At 49.0% G+C, this 16,874-nt stretch overlaps 5 protein-coding genes across 5 annotated transcripts; 3 read left to right on the top strand and 2 right to left on the bottom strand.

Annotated features, from left to right (window-relative positions):
- Positions 1-38: 38 nt before the first annotated feature.
- LOZ57_001033 (uncharacterized protein) lies at positions 39-2,420 on the bottom strand (the record flags this gene model as incomplete). The annotated part of the gene is made up of 7 exons (XM_049250126.1): positions 39-1,005; positions 1,058-1,351; positions 1,403-1,449; positions 1,497-1,820; positions 1,875-2,157; positions 2,205-2,259; positions 2,324-2,420. The coding sequence occupies 7 exons, from the start codon at positions 2,418-2,420 to the stop codon at positions 39-41; spliced, it is 2,067 nt and encodes a 688-aa protein (XP_049111286.1).
- Positions 2,421-2,995: 575 nt separating this feature from the next.
- LOZ57_001032 (uncharacterized protein) lies at positions 2,996-4,774 on the top strand (the record flags this gene model as incomplete). The annotated part of the gene is made up of 1 exon (XM_049250125.1): positions 2,996-4,774. One exon carries the CDS (start codon positions 2,996-2,998, stop codon positions 4,772-4,774), a length of 1,779 nt encoding a protein of 592 aa, XP_049111285.1.
- Positions 4,775-4,808: 34 nt separating this feature from the next.
- On the bottom strand, positions 4,809-6,790 carry LOZ57_001031 (uncharacterized protein; the record flags this gene model as incomplete). Its single annotated transcript, XM_049250124.1, has 2 exons — positions 4,809-6,682; positions 6,739-6,790. 2 exons carry the CDS (start codon positions 6,788-6,790, stop codon positions 4,809-4,811), a joined length of 1,926 nt encoding a protein of 641 aa, XP_049111284.1.
- A 521-nt stretch (positions 6,791-7,311) lies between these two features.
- YCF1 (ATP-binding cassette glutathione S-conjugate transporter ycf1) lies at positions 7,312-12,462 on the top strand (the record flags this gene model as incomplete). The annotated part of the gene is made up of 9 exons (XM_049250123.1): positions 7,312-7,602; positions 7,659-10,481; positions 10,541-10,644; positions 10,732-10,777; positions 10,826-11,610; positions 11,690-11,844; positions 11,893-11,979; positions 12,039-12,130; positions 12,199-12,462. 9 exons carry the CDS (start codon positions 7,312-7,314, stop codon positions 12,460-12,462), a joined length of 4,647 nt encoding a protein of 1,548 aa, XP_049111283.1.
- Positions 12,463-16,538: 4,076 nt separating this feature from the next.
- LOZ57_001029 (uncharacterized protein) lies at positions 16,539-16,763 on the top strand (the record flags this gene model as incomplete). The annotated part of the gene is made up of 1 exon (XM_049250122.1): positions 16,539-16,763. One exon carries the CDS (start codon positions 16,539-16,541, stop codon positions 16,761-16,763), a length of 225 nt encoding a protein of 74 aa, XP_049111282.1.
- Between the last annotated feature and the right edge of the window lie 111 nt (positions 16,764-16,874).

Raw genomic sequence — 16,874 nt, 5'->3', positions numbered from 1 at the left:
GTTCAGGAACTACCTACCTACTCTGTACTCCGTACATGTCACCACTTTCTCTGTCCCGAGACAGGAGCCTGGCAATCCCCAATAATGTCATCTTCCTCAAATGCGAAGATATCCACGGCACGCCTTTTCCTAGCGTGACCAGCTAACATGGCTTGCTTCGATAGGCGCCGTAAATGCGTGTTTCCTTTGGATGCACTATTATTATTGGTAGACTGATGGCCTGCCTGGTTTTTCCTTAGTTCTTGCGCTTGTTTTGGCTTAGAACACCGGGCTTTACTCCACGCCGCCGGGCTGAATGGGTGTCGCATGGGAGAAGCAGCTGTCCGTGCAGTACATTGGGCTTTATTGCGATTGTTTGGCACAATAGTAGGACGCTCAATTTCCAGATTCCCAAACTCATCGCCTTTCGCGGTAGCATCGCATTTCAAGTCCCGAATACGGACTGCCCCTGTGTCTGGTGTCGGTTCTTGCGCCTCCCACCCTGATTGGGTCCCCAATGCCTTGACTAAAGAGGCCTTTGGTCCTGGCGTTTTCTTGCTGTGTACACGGGGCTGATTTAGGCCCCTCAAAACATGGGACGAAAGCGTTTCATGAGCCATTGGCGATTTTATATCCGGCTCCTTTAGCCCAGCAAGAACGTCAGACCGTGGCTTCCAATCAGAAATCTCCTTCTGATAGATTTTGTTGAAAGCAAGCTTGTGAGATGGGTTGGTGAACCATTCGTGTTGGAGAGATTCCTTGGCTGTCATCCTGAGGTTCTCGTCAAGAACGAGGAGTCGCCGCACAAAGCTCTTTGCTCGCTTTCCAACCTTAATCCATTCATCAGATCTCTCAAGACTCTCAAGGTTACATTCTTGAGCCAGTTTTCGCGAATATGCCTGAGAGCTTGAGTGTTGAAACGGAGATCCTCCCGTGAGGAGCACAGCCGTCACACACCCGAGAGACCACAAATCAACTGATTTGGTATAACCTTTGCTTATACGTATTGTTGACCGATCTATTTCTCTATAAAATGTCAGCGTACACATACTTCATGTTTGTGCAATTAAAAACCTACGGCGCAGTGTATTCAAACGTCCCCATGATCGAAGCCATGCGTGCTGGTTCCTGGGGAAGATGCCGAGCGCAGCCGAAGTCAGTCAGAACTACTCGAGATCCGCCGACCAAAGAAGTCATCAAAATATTGTCGGGTTTCAGGTCGCGGTGCACAATGTTTTTATCGTGCAGATAGTCAAGCGCCATCGCAATCTGTCTTACAATTACTGCCGCTTCGACATCTGGAAGATTTCCTTGTCTATACTCAAGAAATGAGAAAAGGTCGCCTGCGGGTATTAGATCCTCAAAAATATACCTAGGCTGTCTGTCAGCTGTGTTTCGAACAAAAAAGAGCGGGTATATATACAGTGTGCTTCCGGTATTGCAAGCCATCTCGATTCCGATAATATTTGGCTATTGTTATTGTCAGTTCCATCATCAATCAGGGTGGTACTCCTCACATGTCGAAGTGTTTGTAAAATTTCGACCTCTCTCTCATATACCCTGAGTTTTTCTTCTACTTTACGAGCCGTCTGCTGCCCCGTCCGGAATTCTTGGCCTTCTTGCGAGTCTGATTCGGGATTATTGCCAGAGCAGCGGGCTGCTTGGTGCTGCTGGTAAAGGGCACGACTGTCTGAACCCTGAAGACGAGATTTTATGGCCGATAGATCCACAATTTTACAGGCTACTTGTGTGCCATTTCGCAGATTGAGTGCCATGTGAACATGGCCATATGCTCCTGACCCAAGCCTTCGATTTGTGATGAGGTATTCATCTTTAAATCTCTGCGGGATGGTTATAATCGAAGTATCTCACATTGCGAGTACGTAAAATCTTACCTTTATTTCATTTAGCTGAAGGCTGGAGAGTGGAAATTGATCATTACATAGTGACTGAAAGGTGAAGGCAATGTTGTCACATATTCTGAGAGTGTCTCCATTGCTCAGCAGTACCCCGCCTGTCTTTCTATCCATCCGGCGGCCATTCCAGAGAGTGCCATTCAATGAGGTATCTTGTGCATAGGCCAGGGGCGCCACTTCTGTGGGATTGTCTTGGTCAAAGACAATTGCATATATTCGAAGATGTTTCTTGGACACTCTAAAATCGTTCACGACGATTTGACTAAAAAAAGTGTTAGATCACTCCATCAACGGTGGCTAGCGAAGTACCATGATTTAGGACTTCGACCAATCACAACAGTCTCGCCAGCAGGAATGTAGATTGCTATTTACATGCAATCAGTCATCGAGCTTCTACAAAGGCCAACGCGCGTGGTATGGCGACATACACCTTGCTGGCTGTTCATTTCCATTCAATTCATGTAGAACGCCAACAAATTGTTGGTCCGGCTGTGACTGGCAGATGCCTTCGATAAAGGGTGCCATTTAGAGAGCACTAGGGGGAGAAACACGGGAACTAAAGAAGGATGAGTGTCTGAAGAAACCCAGTTGCTGTCTGACCATTGAAACGTCGTTGGGGAAGCTCGCTCGCATGAAGTTGGACGTTGGGTTAGAGTTCGCGGTACAGCTCAATTGGGAAGTCGATGGCCGTCCGAACTGGCCCATCAGATATGGATTGAATGCCCAAGTGTGGCCAGGTTGGGGGTTCTGCAGGGTTCTCCATATTGCCCTCTAGACCTGAAAAGCAGTATCCAGTCTCTTATAATCCATCTAGTTATTATTGTGACCTACTGTCTAATGTTGTTCTGTCCCGGCCAGCTTTGCAGGGCGTTCTGTCTGTTAGCCACAAGAAAAAAAAAAAAAAAAAACCAAACCCAATAGAACAACCATTGCGAGTTTATTATTGGTGGAGAATGCTAACAATTTATGAGCCCACTAACTAGTTCACTAACTAACAAGGCAAATATTAGCGGACTAGCCACTAGTTATACGAGGTAAACATCAAGTTCAAGCCGTGGAGCATAACGTCTTCAAACACGCTGAACAGGCCATTCTTCAGGATGTCAACAAGTGCGGCCGATATTATCACCTATATCGGTGTACCACTTGCAGTTCTTGGGGTACTGCCAATCATATATACTTGCATTCGGGCGCTGCTCATCTTACGCTCAATTCGCCATGCCCTGGCGCGTAATGGCCATTCTGACTCTGCTGTCACAAGAGGCAGCATGATGTCTGGAGTCGTGGAAGTGGAGCTACCACGGTGCACAATAACTCCTCTTGATCGTGACCTCGATCCCGAATACTGGAAGATAAATCCTGAAAGGTCATCGCTCAAAGGCGGGACATGGTCGTTTTTTCACTGGAACCGTCTCATCACGGGCAAAAAGCTGTATCGGATTCAATATAAGGATGAACTAAGAGTGCCCCAGGCAGAAATCGAGTTTCATGAACTAGTCTCCTTTTTACTGGATCGCGGTGCGGTCCCTGACGAAAATGGATGGAGTATGCTGAGGACCAGTGGGCTATGGACGCCGACCGGAACTGTTTTGCTACGGCCACCCAAGGGTAAATTTGGAGGAGTACTACGTATTGGGATATCCGATGATTCTGATGGAGTTTTAAGCTTAATGATTCACTGGAGCAGCGACTGGGATAGCCGAAATAAAAACTGCCTACCTCCGTTCTGGATGAGAATTCGAAAACCTAGCGTGATACCTGCTTTATCGTTGAACACGGACGAGGAGAATAACAAATCTAGCGATTGTATTATTGAGATAGAGAGAAGTCTTTCGAGTACGTCGACAGAAAATTCATCTACAGTCGCGCATGGAGAATGTGTCGCGCATACAGACGACAGCCAAAACCAGCAACTAAACAGTGATAATGAACTTAAAGATGAAACAGAGACACATTTACTACCATCTCTCCTGGCTTCGATCGAGAATAAGGGGCAGCTTTCCAAAGGCGAAGTGCGGCCAAGTGATAGTATTAGGTTTCGCCTCGAGGGAGACACGATTGACCGAATTTATTTTGAACACGCCAACTCCCTCACAGGTGTTTTACAAGATATAAGCAGTTTTGGCGAAATGGTTGCCCAATGGTTTGTTTATGGGGCTTCGTCTCTAGCACAGGCCGAAAACAGCGGTACGGGGAACGTTGCTCTGCCCTCGGACATTATCCAGGCTGTGCAAAGGGACACTGTGCCATGTGGTATGATGGAAATGCTCGGTATGATGCAGGAGCAGGAGCTTCCTCTTTGGTCAAGTCCCAAACCATCTGCCAAGGACCCGTGGAAACACCACAGGCACTTTATGGAGAATCAGCGTCAGGCTCAGCTTGAAAAATCGATGCCTGCAGCACAAGCAGAGGCAGCGCGGTTATCAAGGGAACGAGCTACTATATGGAGGATGCAGGACGATTATAGGGAGTCTCAAAGAACGAAACAAGAGTATGAAGAGAAGCGTTTAACAGAGGCAGTGAACTCTCCTAAGTTAAGCAACGAAGTTGTCGCAAGGGCATGCCTGGCGTGGCTCATCGCTCAAAATGATATCCCAAAACCCTACAACATTATAGATTCTGTCCGTGCTATTTTGTACCTGATGGTTCTGGATTCAACCCAGGCTAAGCTGATTGCAGAAACTTGCGATCGCTGGATGGTCTGGAGTAGGAGCGGTTTAAATGTATCAGACATTACCGGGCTACAAGATAATAAGAATTGCTTCTGTTACGCAGCCCTGATGGTCTACACAATGCATACTGCTGCTCAGTCGGACGGTAAGGTTTCCACACATATGCAGGAGTGCCTAGGCCTGTGGAAAAAAGTCCGGTTAGGGTGAAGTCTCTGCACGAAGAGCCCAATTTCCTTATTTTTCAGGGCCTGGGGCCAGCTTGCATTCGGCGGATGCGTTCTTCTGCGGCCCTGGCACGGCGCTCTCTTTCTAGCCTTGCCTTCATCTCTGGCGTCATACCTCGCGTTTCTTCCTCTCGTTTTTCAGCCGGCGTCTTTTCAATAGGGACAAGCTTGCGGCCACTTGGGCTTCTGTGCGCGGCGGATTTGGCGTCTTCTCGCCGAATGCGCTCCAGCGCCTCTTTTCTTCTCAGGGCTTCTGCTTCCTCAGCAGCCTTTTTATCTTGTTCTGTTTGTATCTCTACATCTTTTTTTGAGATTGCAGAAGGTATGCGGGCTGCTGTCCAATCCCAAGACGCCTCGCCCAGCTCATGACGGGCTATTCGGAAAGCATCGCGTGTTGGTCTATCACTGGCTAGTTCGAACGCAGCTCGTCCCTCGTCATTAAGTAGTGTGGGGTCCGCTCCCGCTTTCGTGAGGAGAGCAACCACAATCGCTGGCGAGTTTAGACTAGCAGCAAGATGCAAGGGAGTAGGACAGCGGTGGGACGAGCCTAATTCCGAACTATGGAGTCTAAATGTTGAAGTGATGCTATTACTTGTCAAATAAGACAATAACGCCGAGATTTTGGAACGCCGGATAAGGGCCTGAATTTGAGATGTGTGAAGAATGGCCTCTTCCTCCTCTCTTGATACCTTTGGCTTTTGAGACACGGGCTTTGCTGGTTTTGTAACGGGCGCCTGATGGGTTACTTGCTCTCTCGCAAGAGTGGCTTCATCAACATGACTTACTTTAACTCGTGTCAATTCAGCAAATGCCCTCAGAAGTTCGGAGTGGGTGGCTCGACGAGTTGTAAACGGGAACCCACGTAGCCTTGTATCTGTTTTCTTCAATACCTGCCCATCATATGGCCCAAATAATATCCTCCGATTGGTTGCCCCTGTTGCTCGCACAAATAGAAAATCTGACGCTTCAATCATATGTCGCCAGCTGTCCAAAAGATCTCTAATCTCCTTTTCTAAAGCTGCTTCATTATATCGTCTCAGCGAGGAGCCCGCCGAATGTGCAGCGCCCTTTGAAGAATCATTAGCAGACTGAGAGCCTCCCTGTTTTCGCCTTGTGGTATAACGATGAAATGTTTTATGGGCAACCACGACTGGCTTTCTATCTTCGATGCCACCCGCCTTTTTATGTACTTCAGAGGCGACGGAGACAATCGCTGCCGCAAAATGACCACCTCCAATCATACATAAAAAGATCTGGGAGGGTGGCTGAGTGCCTGGGTGATTTGAAGGGTGTATTGCAGCCTTACTTGAATTTTGTATCAAAGGCCTTGTTTGTCTCTCTCGCAGAGAATCAACTAGACTGCCTGTATTATTCTGTTGTGTGTTTGTGAACAAGCCTCGATAGATTCCTAGAAAGGTATTTGGTGATAAGAGGGGACTTGTAAACCAGAGTAAGGGCTGTTTCGACTCATTTGTGGTGGAGCAAGTTTCGGGGGAAGACAGTTTCGCCTGCCTTTTCAGCAGAGTGACAAGCGTGCTGTCTAGCGCTTTGCTGTCATCTTCATCCTCGCTACTAGATTCCAAGTCTGATCCTGATATCGATTCATCAAGCTCCCCAATCGCGCGGTTGAACTCGGCTTCATTTAAAGAAGTGTTACCCCGCAGCTGGGCCTTTAGGTTGAATCTGTGATGATCAGACTGGACATGCTCGCGTTGCTCCTCAACATTCTGAAAAGAGACTTTACAGAGGGAACATGAGGTTGAGGTTGTGAGCTTGCAGTCTCTAAAGTCTGTGTTGTAGGCATTATCAGGCTTTATTTCCTCTTTGAGGGCAACATGGGTGGTGATTTTTGTGGACAGTGTTGCCAAGAGCTCTTCTGGCAGATCAAACACTAGGAACAAGAATAAGTTTGACCTGTATTTGAGATAGATTCAATAGCTTACATACCGTAGAGAGGATGCCTCAGCAGCTCCTCTTGCTCTTGAGCGAGGGATGCCATAGCCAACGTGGTCTGGTGAATTTTTGGGCTGCGGGATAAATGACGGGAGTATGACGAAGGTTAACTAGTACTGATTCGGACTAGGTCTTTTCTGAGACCTGAGTGGCGAAGCTTGTGTACAAAGTACAACGCATGCCAAATGCTGAGATCAGCTCGTATGGTCGCTCGATGTGTAGTTAGAGGATAGGGTCTGCGCTGGAATGGAGTGTCTGATCCGTCTGGCGCTGCAAGTAACCACCACGTAACTACACCGCAGCTTTGTCTCCCCGGCGCGTGGCGGGCCAATCGGGCCCCGGATATACCACGGCTTAACTCCAGCAGCATTAGTCAGCCGGGCGCTCTCCCCAGCCAGGCGGGCTTTGTAAGCTTCCCTTTGGTGCTTCGCTAGAGCAGGTCGCTAGCTCTCTGAAAAATGACCGCCGCTGTTCTAGCAAGAGCCAACTGCATCGTCCCGCTTATATTCGCCTGCTGACAGCTTCTACGCACCTTTGTTCCCAAGTCAGCAGTTCCATGGCGAGATAATGGCGGACAATGCCTTCTCCCAAGTGATTCTAGCGGACCAGCCTCTCCCGGCCGACCTCGGTTCTCTATTCCCTACTGCTCTAGATCGCCACCAGCATTTCTGCGGCGACCCAGAAGGATGGGGTCCTATCAGTAATCGAAGATATGATTTCACGCCCTGCTTCTTAGATACCTGGATTTTGTTTGTCGCTGCATGGGGCCTGGTCGGCGGTGCCGCTGCTCTATGGTTGTTGTTGCGACATCGCACGCCCCAGCCCGTGCAAAAGAACTGGCATTTCTATGCGAAGCTGGTAGGGATTTTAGTCTCCCTTGCTGCAGGTACAACGGGTTCTAACATGAAATTTAGTCTCTTATTTGGACCATATTCCTCACGGTTGCTTTGCAAGCCTCCCTCCAAGTCGAGACTCTCCCAGGAATATGGCTCCGGGATTTCAGATTTTGGTCCACAATCTTTCTCCTAGCCTCATTGGTAGTGATATATATGGTCCAGTATTATGAACACTGGCGGAGTCGACAGCCGAATGGCGTGGTGTTGTTTTACTGGGCTTTTTATATCATTGCCCATGCTGTCAAGCTTCGGTCCCTGGTATCTCGAAAGGCCCATATCGACAGTCTACCGTACTTCGTCGTTTTCAACGTCAACCTTGGACTTGCAATTCTGGAATTTGCCCTGGAATATCTCGTTCCAAAAAAGCAGAGTGCATACGATGCATTGGGTGACGAGGATGAGTGCCCATTCGAGTATGCAGACATATTCTCTGTCTTGACCTTCGCGTGGATGACACCCATGATGAAATACGGTTATAAGAATTTTCTTACACAAGACGATCTTTGGAACTTACGTCAAAGGGATACCACTCGTGTTACCGGCGACCAGCTTGAGAAAGCGTGGCAAACCGAGTTAGGCCATAAGCAACCATCACTTTGGCGTGCTCTGTTCAGAGCTTTCAGCGGGCCATACTTCCGAGGTGTACTCATAAAAACGGTCAGCGACATTTTTGCCTTTGCTCAACCCCAGTTACTACGACTCTTCATATCTTTCATCGACTCTTATCGTAGGGGTAGCCCTCAACCGGCTGCCCGCGGGGTTGCAATCGCTGCTGCAATGTTTGCCGTATCTATCGTCCAGACAATTACCCTCCACCAATACTTTCAACGCGCTTTTGAGACTGGAATGCGCGTGAAATCTTCGCTAACGGCCATGATCTACACAAAATCCCTTCGATTGTCAAACGAGGGACGTGCATCTAAGTCTACAGGAGATATTGTCAACTACATGGCTGTAGATCAACAGCGACTTTCTGACCTGGCACAATATGGCATGCAAGTATGGTCTGCACCTTTTCAAATCGTTCTCTGCATGCTTTCTTTGTACCAACTGGTTGGTCTCAGTATGCTTGCTGGTATCGGAGCTATGGTCCTCATGATTCCTCTCAATGGGGTGATCGCAAAAATCATGAAGAACCTTCAAATTAAACAGATGGGAAATAAGGACCAAAGAACACGTTTAATGACAGAGATCTTGAACAATATGAAGAGCATTAAGCTTTACGCATGGAATACCGCTTTCATGAATAAGCTTAATCATGTTCGCAATGACCTTGAATTAAATACACTACGGAAAATTGGTGCTACGCAGGCCATTGCCAATTTTGCATGGTCGTCGACCCCTTTCTTCGTTTCTTGTTCCACATTCGCTGTATTTGTCTTGACGAACGATAAGCCTTTGACAACCGAGATTGTATTCCCTGCCCTTACCCTCTTTAACCTCCTGACATTTCCCCTGTCTATTCTACCGATGGTGATCACATCAATCATTGAAGCTTCAGTGGCTGTCAATCGTCTTAAGTCATACTTTACTGCCGATGAGCTTCAAGAGGATGCGGTTTCGTTCCAGGACTCAGTTTCACATATAGGGGATGAATCTGTACGAATTAGAGACGCAACTTTCACTTGGAACAGACATGAAGGTCGGCACGTTATCGAAAACATTGATTTTAGTGCTCGAAAGGGTGAATTGAGCTGTATTGTTGGGCGTGTGGGTGCAGGAAAGTCTTCTCTACTTCAAGCATTACTTGGAGATCTGTGGAAGGTTCACGGCGAAGTTGTCATGCGTGGCCGTGTAGCGTATGTTGCACAGCAGGCATGGGTGATGAATGCGAGTGTAAGGGAGAATATCGTTTTCGGACACCGCTGGGACCCTCACTTCTATAATCTAACAGTTGAAGCTTGCGCGCTTCTCGATGATTTCCAAATCCTTCCAGACGGCGATCAAACTGAAGTCGGCGAGCGAGGCATTTCTCTTTCCGGTGGCCAAAAGGCTCGCTTAACTTTGGCCCGTGCTGTATATGCGCGCGCCGACATCTATCTCCTTGATGATGTGCTCTCGGCGGTTGACCAACATGTCGGCCGACATATCATCAACCGGGTCCTGGGGAGAAATGGTATCCTTTCCGGGAAAACAAGAATACTTGCGACAAACTCAATACCTGTGTTGAAAGAAGCAGACTTTATAGGACTTCTACGAACTGGGAATATGATAGAGAAGGGTACGTATGAGCAGTTACTGGCTAGAAAGGGAGAAATAGCAGCTTTGGTTCGCTCTGCCACTAGCGACGATGATACAGCATCCAGTGGCAGTAGTAGGGAGGAGGAGAGTCCTATGATATCAGAAACGTTCACTGCTATTGAAGAAAGCGAAGGGGATCTCTCTGAAGTTGAAGAGGCACAAGAACGTCTGGCACCTCTGGCCCCAATCAGAAGTACCGGTGTCAATGCTCGACGAGAAAGCATGGCCACATTAAGACGAGCTAGCACAGTCAGCCCCCAGAACGGCAGAACCAAATTTACTGATGAAGAAAATGGCCTCAAAACTAAACAAACCAAAGAGATTGCAGAACAGGGCAAAGTGAAATGGAGCGTATATGGAGAATATGCGAAGACTAGCAATCTGTATGCTGTCGCTTTTTACATCACAGCTCTCCTCTCGGCCCATGCAATGCAAATTGCGGGTGGTTTCTGGCTGAAGAGATGGTCTGAAATCAACGAGATTGAAGGTCGAAACCCTAGTATCGGCAAATATATTGGAATATACTTTGCCTTTGGCATCGGCTCCTCTGCTCTTGTCATCCTACAAACCTTGATTCTCTGGATCTTCTGCTCCATTGAGGTAAGAACTGTTCCTTACCATAGCTAGTGTTGGCGAAATTGATACTAAAGCATTATTAGGCATCCCGAAAACTCCACGAACGAATGGCATTTGCCATATTCAGATCTCCAATGAGCTTTTTTGAGACAACTCCGGCCGGTCGAATTCTAAACCGCTTTTCAAGGTCGGTTTGTTTATTTTCTGTTGCTTCTCGCATATAATCTAGGTTTACATCGTATATAATGATGGTGTTGCTAATGTAAAGCTACAGTGATATATATCGCGTTGATGAAATTCTTGCACGAACCTTTAACATGGTATGGACTTTCACCTCTCGAAACGTATCGTAAATCTAACGACCTCAGCTTTTTGCAAACTCCGCCCGTGCCATATTCACTATGGTTGTCATCGCAATTTCTACGCCTCTATTCCTCATCCTTATCGTTCCTCTTGGCTTTATATACTTCAGCTATCAAAAATACTACCTGCGGACCTCTCGTGAACTGAAGCGGCTCGATAGCATCACCAAGAGTCCCATTTTTGCACACTTTCAAGAAACCCTTGGAGGCATCTCGACGATCCGGGCCTTCAGGCAACAAGAACGATTCGCTCTGGAGAATGAATGGCGGACGGACGCAAATCTTCGGGCGTACTTCCCCTCCATCAACGCGAATCGATGGCTGGCGGTTCGGTTGGAGTTCATCGGTTCCATCGTCATCCTTGGGGCTGCGGTGCTTTCCATCATATCAGTGGCTTCTGGTTCTAATCTCACAGCTGGCATGGTCGGCCTAGCAATGTCATATGCCCTCAACATCACACAGTCGCTGAACTGGATTGTGCGACAAACGGTAGAAGTTGAGACCAACATTGTATCCGTTGAGAGGGTTCTAGAGTATGCGAGCCTCCCAAGCGAGGCTCCTGATGTAATTTTCAAACATCGCCCGGCGCTCAGCTGGCCTTCGCAAGGGGGTGTTTCCTTTGAAAGGTATAGTACACGGTACCGACCCGGCCTAGACCTTGTTCTGAAGGATGTCTCCTTGAATATCAAACTACACGAAAAAATCGGGGTTGTCGGTAGGACTGGGGCTGGAAAGAGCTCGCTAACGCTAGCACTGTTCCGAATTATTGAGGCCGCTGAAGGCCGGATATGGTAAGTCTCGGCCTGGGAGAGCTCGGTCGGCCCGCGGTATCGGGATGTCTAGTTGCTGATTGTGTCTCGTTTCCAACAGTATCGACGGACTAAACATAAGCTCCATTGGCCTGTTTGACCTTCGTGGCCGGCTGGCAATCATTCCGCAAGATGCCGCTCTCTTTGAAGGGACAGTCCGGGATAATCTTGACCCGCGCCACGTTCACGATGATACCGAGTTATGGAGTGTTTTGGGTGAGTGCGCTTTGCAGATACGAAATAATTATTGTGAAAGCTGACTAGAGCGGCGAATATCAACAGAACATGCGCGACTCAGAGACCATGTTGCCAGCATGCCAGGCCAGCTAGACGCCCAAGTGCACGAAGGAGGTGAGGATCGTTCTCTGTCGGGGCTTTGCACCAAAGCTAATCTGACTGTGGTGCCACAGGATCAAACCTTAGTCAAGGACAAAGACAGCTTGTCTCTCTGGCCAGAGCTCTCCTAACCCCAAGCAACATCCTTGTTTTGGATGAAGCCACGGTGGGTGTTGCCCACCCCACCCCACAGATCACGCTTTGAGCCGTGCTGACATGATTATTCTTCCAAAGGCCGCCGTTGACGTTGAGACCGATGTACTGCTCCAACAAATGCTGCGCAGTAGTATTTTCCAAAACCGGACGATAATTACCATCGCGCACCGCATTAATACTATCCTTGACAGCGACCGCATCGTGGTTCTGGATCGTGGTAGAGTTGTAGAGTTTGACACGCCGGCCGAACTTATAAGACGCGGCGGCCAGTTCTACACGCTCGTCAAAGAGGCTGGTCTTCTGGATAGCAGTGGTGAATCCGTAGCGCCATCGGCCTCGTGAGGACGATGGGGAAAACAAAGCGCCTCTGCCCCATTTGCGCAGCGCCCATAGAAGCTTATTTGTGCGAGCCCACTCTGAATGATGTATGAAAAAGAGGTCGAGCTCTGGGGCAAGGGGCGGTCAAAGCAAGCCCGGTGTGCCGATGGCGTTCCGGCTCATTTTTGCGTTGTCGCGGCACCCGGTCAATTCCAGCGTGCCGGGTCGGCGTGGATATAGTAGCGGAGGTGACGCCGCCAGAGGCGCCAGCAGGGATACGCTCATTGTACATACATACATACCTCCACACGCCCCTAGCACTAGGAGAATATAGACGGTCGCTTTCATTGCTATAAATGATAAAAAGGAGGCTCGGCAGCCCTGTAAGAGCCTCGCAAACGGGAAATGCCTCAAAGTCGGCGGTGCTTATCTCTTTCTTTTTTTTTTTTTGCCTTTTGCCTTTTCTATGCTATATTCGGACTTTGTAGTTGCCCCGTAAAGTCGAGCCGATAAATACGAAGCACACAAATGCTAGCATCTTGACTCTTAACTCTTTCGATCTTATCAGTTGGTGACAAGGAACATCATAGCTCCCGTTTTTAGAGGAGAGTTGATTCCGAAGCGCTATATCCAGGCCAAACGAGCTGGACTTCCGAGCATCTCGGAAGTGCACAGCAAGAGCCGTTGATTCGACCCCTGAAGCATGGTTTTCTATACCCAGCCATTAGCAGGGGCAATTATAGCCGTCTCATGGTAAGTAATTAGGACATCAATGCGACGAGGCTTCTGGTATGTATGTATGTATTCATACATACATACATACCTTCGTTCGTTTGCAAATAATTGGCATTCATTTCCCTAAAATGGGCTGTAGGCAAAATGGTGCAGGGGACAATGGCTCTTCCAGCGACTATCAATGCGAGAACCCGCCAGCATCAGGCATGATTTGGAGAACTGGATGTTATGGATTTACAGGCCAGCAGTCCAGTCTGCACTGGTCACTGGCCAGCAAAATACGAGCTGGATGTGGACGAGACCAAATAGAAGCAAAGCTCTTGTTACCATCCTGCATCACGAAGAATGGGCGGTCTGCATATAATAGGGCTTGCTTCGTACCACCTCCTTTCTCTGTGTAAAGCTGGACAATTGTCTAACAATTTATCTGGGGCACATCCCTGGCGAGAGCCAACAGGAAGTGTCGGCGGCGATGGCCTGCCCCGTCGTTTGTGTAATGAGTTGGGCCTTTAGTTCATTTGACAATTTCAAGACACCATTCAAAGGTTCCTGTTGCAGATAACACCCCCGAGACTCCTCGGAAAATATTGATTTGGGCGGCGAAGGGACGTTTCAGTGGCTTAAGCGTGGGTGAACGCACATCCATACATATGTAGTTACTCCGTACACACTGGAGATGTGTGGAAGGAATGTTTCCAACGGGCCTTCGTTCGCGATTGATTTAAAATGCATAATTTTCTCCTAGCTCCCGCTTCAAGCGCTCCTAGACCAATTCTGTGATCGCCAACAAAGTTGAGCCGGTCAAAAGGGGGTATCGCTCGGCTGGGATCCCAAGCACGGCGTTGGAGGCTTCGGTCCCCGACAATAATCAAACTGTTCCAACAGCTGTCGTTGTCGTTGGTGATAAGATTTTAACATCTGAACGGTATTAACGCTCGCTCTCAAAAAGAGCGGTTCCCAACGTAAGCACAAATGACTCGTATTTTCAACTGTTCACAACGCGCGCAGGGCAAAATACGGGTGGAGTGTGCTTTCGGTGAAAGCAGCAGGGCGGACGAACGGATGAAAGAGGACGGAGGGAGGAGGGGGGGTATCAACGATGGCTCAGTAAACAATAGACACGAGTGGCACCAGTTGGTTCTGGCCATGAGGATGTGCTGGTCAGACCAGCAATCCAGACCGTGCTGGGGTTAATTCGCCTCAAGAACGACAACAAGAGTGACAAGCCATGCTCCGTACTCTGCGACCATTCGCCATAGGCGGGAAATAGTGGCATCCACGGTTCTCCGCACTGCGGGCACAAAGCGCTGATCGCCCGGGTCCAATAACTAACCAAGTAACTAACCTTCTAAGCAAAAGAGAGTAAAAAAAAAAGCAATACGTGCTTCTCTTCCAGGCACAGCAAAAAGTCTCCGCAACCGAAAAGCCTTATCAGTAGTGGTTTGCCGCGGAAATCACTTCTTTCCTGCCGGATTTCAGGTCTCCCACAAGCCGGATGGATGGGGCGCATTGTTTTTTTTTTTTAATTGACAGCATTTCCGCCAACTTGGAAAGCCCGCGCAGCTTGTCTTTTATAATTGGGTGTGATCTGGCCGCCAGAATAGCGATGATCGCCGCCTAAGGTTTAAACATGCAGTAAAAATGGAAGTCTGTAGCAAATAGCGCGCAGCCGGGAGGCAAACACCTCTGCCGAATGCGTGCAAGTCATTCAGATGACCGCGCACTCCGATGTACACATATGTCATGTTTCTCCCCACGGGCTAGATTGTCGGTTCTTGAGTCTATTCATGGCTCTTTTGCGAGGCCCAAGACTACCGGATAGCCTTGAATATGCTCGATCTTAGGCGATCGTACATACGGCCTGCATTAGACTGGAGTTCAAAAGGCGCCGCTCCGCAACGCTAATCCCAAACATGAGACAGCCTGTCGTAATACGGAGCATTATATATGGATGTGCCGCCAGGGTCCGTCTCCTGTGGAGCAATGGCAGGTGGATCGCAGTCGAGGCACACGAAGCCTGGACTACTGAGGGTCTTCCCACCGATTCGGCGCGCTAGGATCACAATCTAAGCTCGGGGAACAAGGAGTTCCTGTCCCGTTCGCAAGCCCAGTCTAGGGCACTTGGCAACGTCTTGGGTGTTGGGTCTGCGGCGTCGATCGTGATCTGGAGGGCAGTGTGCCAGCCGGTCAAGGTGGTTGGCAAGCGATGTGCATACATATTGTGTGCTCTGTGCATATGTACATACTTACATATTGTCTGGATGCCTATGCATGCGACTGGGCAATCAGCATTTCGTTGCCATCCGGAAGCGATTCTTGCCATGCTGCGATGCAGGCGTAAGGTTCCCCATCTGTTCTGCAAGGCCTGAGGCACCTGCATGAAATGGATGCTACGCATGGTGTTTCGAATGTCTGAGAAAGAAGCGAGGCCGTCTGGACTTGGACAGCAATGGTTGTGGGCGTCAGCATTCCAGCGCAGATCTCCCTCGACTGATCTGGAAACGTTCTCGATCGTGCAGCGGTGGCTACCGATGCAACAGGGAGCGGATGAAGAAGCCGCATAGCTGCCCTTGGGTGCCACACTGCCGCTGAACAGGCGGTAGCGCTGTATACAGCAATTAGTTATACGGAGTGTCGGTGTACGGCATTCCGAAATATTTTCTTGCTGAGCAAGGAGCCTGCAGCGTGCTGCATGAATTCATGCATTTCTGGCAGGTTTAAGCTTATCGACGTACAAGTCGTGCAGGTGGGTGCCTTCACGATTCAGTTTTTCAAAGAGAAGAGCCACCGGGTTTGGCTCTTGAACGCTTGCAGTTCAAGCCTGCACTCTGACGTCTCTTACTCGAGCGCCCCGAGGGGCTGAAAACACGCCATTCTACACTGTTGGCCGACAACAGTTGAGCTTCTCCCAGCCCTGCACGGCTGATATGCAGCCCGCGAGACGCCTCCGTCCCCCATTACGTGCAGGTGAGTGAATCCCTGGTTTTGTCCCAAGAAGAGTCTGACGGAGGGGCAGTTGGACACCCCACAGCGATTGGCAGAAATGCCGGGGTTGGGCACGGGGGGAAAAAGTTCCTTTTGTTCCGCCTTCGTCTCTTATTCGACCTTTTGACCGGGCCTAGCATTGCAAGCGATATCTCCACAGATTTCAGCGGCGCCTCTTCACAAAAGCAAGCAACACTGGCAAAAAAATCAAGGTCACGGTACCCCCCTAAAGCTTAGCCACGGAGGACTGCTGGGCCAAGTCAATCGAGATGTGGCGCCTCCGAAAGGCAGCCTGCTGCTCTGGACTGCCTCCGATACATTTAAGATTGCATCGTCCTCGCAACATGGGTGAACGCGAGTGTATGCAAGACTGCGTCAGCATGAGTGAAGCTCATTTTGCCACAGACCTGATTGAAGCACAATTCTTGGAAAGCCCCAGTGGAGCGGACGCAGATGCGATGGACATTGAAAACTCTCGAGTGGCCAGAACAGCAACTCTGGACCTTCTTGCCAATATATCTAGGAAATCGTTTGGAGTATGCAAGGGCACGCCGGAGCCTGTTGGCGCAACATTATTTGGCCAAACGTCATTCGTTATCTGCTAGCTAACGCCAATCCAATTTCTTCTTTTGTCCTGTTCATATTGCTTTTGCGAATTGCCACCTTTTTGTTTGTGTTGGAAGGCCACTTCTTTGTCTTGCGGGCCGACCGGGGGG

The sequence above is a fragment of the Ophidiomyces ophidiicola genome (assembly GCF_022830035.1).
Source record: "Ophidiomyces ophidiicola strain CBS 122913 chromosome Unknown scaffold_2, whole genome shotgun sequence".
NCBI classification, from domain to species: Eukaryota; Fungi; Ascomycota; class Eurotiomycetes; order Onygenales; family Onygenaceae; genus Ophidiomyces; species Ophidiomyces ophidiicola.
The sequence above is the reverse complement of the archived record's forward strand: the minus strand, read 5'-3'. Positions and strand labels throughout refer to the sequence as shown.